The following is a 6,000-nucleotide window of genomic DNA, read 5'->3' as shown; positions in this document are numbered from 1 at the left end:
TAATTTATTGTTGATATTTACTGACAAGAACCAACTGTCCGAAAAATAATATTTACTACTTACATTTGCTTTTGTAGTTATAAGAGATTTTACCATGGACTTTAATTATCAGGTTAATTTATGTAACATATCTTATATTTTGAAGGGAGAAAAAAAGAAAAATAAGCACACAGAATAAATTATGGTAGAGTGACAGTTTTAAATTGGCTTAAAATTGTCTGAATACCGTTCAAGTTCAAAATCATATATTTGAAGATGTCTTTTATACTAATTTTTAACAACAAAAAATATGAATGCCTCGAATTCGAAAAACATTGTTGAAAGTGGCGTTAAACACCAATCAATTAATGTTCAAGTTTTATAAAATTCGTGTTTTAGGCTAATTTACAAGTAACATATTTTTTAGAATGATACGTTCCTTTATTTTTTTTTAATATACTATGATAGTCAGAACTTGTTCCCAAACATGCATTCTATAGTTAAAATCCACACGATATGGATATTTACATTTCAAGAGAATGCTAGTCTTGTTAAAATGCTATCAGAATATAAACAAAAAAGTGAAGAAAACACTTTCCATTTATTTCTGTATATAAATATGCATACATAAATCATCCTCTTTGATAAACTACATTTTCTTCAGATTCTATGAATTTATAGCCATTATACAATAAGAAAATGAAATCATTCATGATTTGAAAGCTTATGGCTATTACCGATTAAATAACTAAAGAATTAATGTAAATATATCTTCATGCAACTATTTGACTAATCCACGAACCCGCATACAATAGAACCTATTCTTCAGTACTGACTGTCATACTACAAAAAAAATATCTATACTATCTTTAAAAACTCCTTTCCAATATCTTGAACGTAGATCGATATGCCTGTAATAAAGTTTTCAAGTCCTTAATCGTCTATTTTTTTGTAAACGTGCTTTAACAAGCAAAATAAGCAAAAAACCCAAATTCGTAGTTTTTTCTGTGTCAATTATTTATCAGTAGAATTGCTAAAACATACACATGCATTCTATCTCACTGAATGCCATCCTCTTACTCGCGGGGTTGTTATTGGACTATTGAGTTTATTTTCATATTTTTTGTCAACTTAATATAAAACACATGTAGTAATGATGCAAATCAATGGACTGTTTGTGTCATTTCCAAATGTACTTTTATTTTGGTCTTTTGTGGATAGTTGTCTCATTGGCAATAATACCACATCTTCTTTTTTACATTTAACGTTTGTCAAGGATTGAATGTGTTTGCCTTAAACTAATTTTATTTTTTTTGAACGTTGTGGATGGCTGAAGTTTGATAATTTTAAATTTTCTTTGTTATGTTTTTTTTTTCATTCTTTATCAAATTAGGTACCATGTAGTCCTTATTGTTTGAATATGTAATTGTGTTTAGTCTTGTTTTCGTTAAGTAAGCTTAGCATGTGCTAACTGAAAGATTGACACGAACTCGTAATTTCTTTTTTATCTAAGAATGATGTGGTGACGGTTGTTCTTGTATACTTTAGTTTTTATTTCTGACCAATTTTGCTTTATGCATACGTAATTGTTTATACAATTTGATTTTTATATCATATCATAGTCCAGTAGTAAGTGCTAAAATGAAATATCAGGGGAGGATCTAGCCATTTTAAAAGGGGGGTTCTCAAACCCGGATAAAAGGGTGTCTAATCATATGTCCCCATTCAAATGCATTGATCGTCCACAAAAAGGGCTGGTTGAACCCCCCTTTCTGGATCCCCACTGCACATTATTGATTTGTCTTTTTCTGTAAAATCAGATAAATTTAAGCACTAAGACTTTCTTTTCCAGGGCATTATTAGTTAATTAAAATATGGCACTAATTTTATTCCCAATGTTTTTTTCAGCTTCGTTATCGAGTTTGCCGACTGGTCTGTTTTGTTTCGAGCACGACTGATTTGTCAAATATAGACGAAACGCTGGTCTGACGTAACACATTATAGGCCTGCTATGTTTTAACAGTTATAAATCTAACTCTTCCTCTATAAACCTAAACCTCAAAACAAACTGTGGCATTATATTATATCTCTACGCAATGGCAAAATGTAAACAAATTGAATACGAATCATAAACCGAGAAATGATAAAATTAGTAAAAACAGATTAAATGTATTCGGTGTTTAAAGTTCATATTATGAGGTATAGGTTTGTTAAGATAATAGGATCTAGGTAGTATACCTGTTCAAGATAGTACTTTAATACAGTACACTAGTTATAGTCGCACTACCCCTTTTACACATAAATTTGTCTGTGTTCAGTAGACCACAAAACTTCCAATTTTGATTGGTCGACATGTGCGATAGCAATTGTATATATTCTGCTACAAAATTTATGAATGAGAGTATATTAAATATATTCCAACTACTTCTAGATTTAAAACTATTCCACTTATAGCTGGGCAAAAATTTTCGAAAATGCTTCATAAAAATATTTAACATTTATTAAGCATATTGATATATTTTAAATGTTAGAAATTACAATACACTTTTCTTCTACTTTGTATATTTCAAACCTAGAAAAGAGAATTCTTGGTCGTACAGAGATATAGTGAACAGTCATCTTTTATGATTAGAGGATAGTCAAACGAAAGTGACTTTATAGCAAAAAATAGCATTATGTTTATGCATAACAGCAATTAAGTTCAGGAAATTCTTTTCTATGGAGTTGAAAAATGAGGTTTCACGGACTATTATCAACTCTGATATTATTTCAACTACAGGTAAGTCTTCTAAATTTATCAAAAATCTTTATTAATTTTACTAAAAATTTTAACTGCAATTTTGAAATATACTATTATAATATTTAGGGTGAATTTTTACGATTATCAATTTGGAGAATTGAAGCTATCGTAGTTAACATATGTTTGTATGTAAGTAAAGATTTTTCTACTATATCAGCACATCTAACACTTTGTAGTTAAAACGTTGGAAGCCACCTGTTAGGTTGATTATATAATGTTACTTATGTTTATCAAGTGTTCTACATTACAGATTCGTACTTAGGAGGCTGGTATTTTAGTGTTTCATTTCATTCATGTATGATTTCCAATTACATTGCAATTACAAAAATGTATAATGTGTACGAGCACAACCTTGGAACACATTTTACAAATTACTGACAATTAAAAATCTTTCAATAAAATGCGGTTTATTCAAGTTTACGTTATACTGCATAAACTTTTGATTGTCCGTATTTCCGTTTGATCTTTTTTTGCAATATTTCCAATAAATTAGCACATATTAGCCATTAATTTTCATCTGATTTTTACTCTTAAAAAACAGGTGTTCGCATGCAGCTTCTGGGATTAAGTAATACATAATTCTTCAATAGCAAACTATGTCAGGTGCTTTTATGTTCATAGACAGTGGAATTATTAAAAAGAGGTCATGAAATTATTTCTATAAAAATAATGGACAACAAAAAGGGGCTTTATGAGATCTTATGGGACTATAACAACTGACATTAAGTCATAATTTAAAAACTAGAAGATGTGGTATGATTTCCAATAAGACAACTATAAACAAGAGTTAAAATGATGTGTTAGTAAGCAATTATAGACAACTGTATGGTCTTCCACAATGAGAAAAAAACCCATAGCTATAAAAGGCATCGAAATGATAATGTGAAATTATCCAAACACAAACACTAACAGCTTATTTATAACAAAACAATTTACGAAAATCAAATATGACATGAACCAATGACAACCACTGTACTACAAGCTTGAATAGACGTGACACAGGCAAATACATAATGTGATAGGATCAAACATGTTTTGATTTCCCAACTTGGGACACTGCTGAAACAGCACAACATAGGAAGAAACTGTTAAAATAACTTGGAATTGGCTTAACAAAAGATCGATCAAAGACACAAAAACAACTGCGGATAACAATAACCACAAAGCACCAAATTAAGAGTAATCGCAATTACAGAAAGCGAGAAACGCCATTATAAACTTTTTAAATTGATGTTTTGCCAGTCTTAATGTATCAAGCAGTACACATCCAACGGATTCCGTGTAAAGTTTAGCAAAGGGAAATGTATGGCCAATACCATAGTCTGGCAGCCTTACTCTCTATATCTCATTCCCCAACCTAGGTTTTGTCATTTAGCCCGTATACAAAAACACAACAATGCAGTAATGTTGTGCAGTCTCCCTTTTATTAAATTTCCTTAATAGTTTACTTTGTTATTGTATAAATGGTCGAACAGATCACATTTTTAAAACAATTATTCGTTATTATTATTTAAGAACAGTTGAATCATTTTCGTGCTTGTTTCTTTCTTATTCATGCATACGTAATCAGAATGTTGTGTCACATTATTCTAGTAAAATAAATACGAATAGGAAATTAAATGAACTGTACCTAGTGGCAAACAAAAAGGGACAGAGGTAAACACTGGACACGTTACTATCATCCGTCACATTGCATACGACTTTGCATGTATGACCTGAGGACTATTTGTTTGATTTCGTAATTGATACCTGTAATACGCGTGAATGTATTTCAGTTGCGATAAATTAATTGTTCCAGCTCTTTCGTTTGTATTTGTTCTATTCCTGTATGATTTGTATTAAAGTTGTGGTTTGAGTATTATTGATTGTAGTCCAATTTGTATCGTTCTTAACAAAAATTTAATATTTGAAACTAGGGATTAAGCAACCAACATTCAATCAATCAGTTTGTATATCAATTTCTGATTTTTAGTACTAGGAGTTGTCTTGTATTTTTTATTGACATTTCCTTTTCACATATTTTTGTTATTTTTACATTTCACTGCATATTCTTTCGTTTCACCTATTGGTAACACTTCTTAAAGTTATGATAATCAAAAAGACTTGTATGTCAACGTTTAAAGGTGACTTTCCCCAAGACCATGAAGTGGCTTAAATGGTACTTCTGAAGCACAAACAACCTTTGTGGAATAATCTTTAAATAGATAAAAGGGACGATATATCAGTTTGTCGTAGGATGGAAGCTATATTGGATGACGGATGCTATTTTCATTGCATTTCATTACATTTCATTGTCATCTCACTTCTTTGTTATTCATGCATTAGTTATGAACTATTTTATGCATATTTGTTGAACAATAAAGTAGCTATGTGAACATCGTAGTTTCTGTAAGGTGCAATAATGTGTTTTCAGATAGTAGCTGACTTCTGTCAGAATTAGCTGTTATCTTCAGTAATCGTTATATAATCTGGTCTGACACGTAAATTTGATAGGGACACACGACTTCCCGGCATCCTTTGCAGCAGAAGCTTGATTATCCGGATGATAAGATACCAAGTTAAGTAAAGCATGTAAACTAAATGGAGATTATGTCATGGTGATACAACCTGTAGTTTTGTCATTATTTTATTGGGGGAAAAGAAAGTTTTTGGCATTTAATCTTAAAAGAGTGACAACATATCAGTCGTACCTAGGAGCGCTTGGCGTTAAATATAGAATTTATGGTGCATACTTTGACACTTAAACAGTGTGGGAGGACTTATACATGACATTTATTACGGATTCTGATGCTACTGTTTTGTCATCACTAACATATTTTTTTCCCTTAATGTGTATTAAAAGGAAATAAATTGTGTTTACTTGTATCGGAACAGTAAGCGTAACATCATGGCAATATTTGAATGAATAAAAAAATCTTAAGTACATTGTTATTTTTGGGGATAAACGTCAATAATAAATTGTTCTCTAATTTATAGTTTGAACAATTATACTTTACAAAAATGTCTTTCGTTTGACTGTATCGTTTGTTCTATACATTTATTTCTTTACTGTTTATAGCGTTGTTGTATTAAACATTCACCCGATAGAGTGGACAGCATGATTTCAAAACAAACACTGAAGAGGTTTTTGGTAACGTGATAGGTTCAACCAATTTTAACCTTTATCTGATCATGCACTCTATTTGAGGGCGCCAATATTAAAACATGTCTATGAATAATGT

At 30.6% G+C, this 6,000-nt stretch overlaps 1 protein-coding gene across 2 annotated transcripts in view; it reads left to right on the top strand.

Annotated features, from left to right (window-relative positions):
- The first annotated feature begins 2,376 nt into the window (after positions 1–2,376).
- The window catches only part of LOC139523159 (A disintegrin and metalloproteinase with thrombospondin motifs 18-like), a 68,077-nt gene continuing 64,453 nt past the window's right edge, over positions 2,377–6,000 (top strand). For both annotated transcript variants that reach the window (XR_011664568.1, XM_071316964.1), the window contains exon 1: positions 2,377–2,758. Coding sequence is in view for 1 of the 2 variants with exons in the window: in XM_071316964.1 (XP_071173065.1) it covers positions 2,711–2,758 (48 nt within the window). In the remaining variant the exon portion in view is untranslated. The remainder of the gene's footprint in view (positions 2,759–6,000) is intronic.

Source organism: Mytilus edulis, chromosome 5, assembly GCF_963676685.1.
Source record: "Mytilus edulis chromosome 5, xbMytEdul2.2, whole genome shotgun sequence".
Classification (NCBI taxonomy): Eukaryota; Metazoa; Mollusca; class Bivalvia; order Mytilida; family Mytilidae; genus Mytilus; species Mytilus edulis.
Note: the sequence above shows the minus strand (reverse complement) of the source record. Positions and strands in the feature narration are given on the sequence as shown.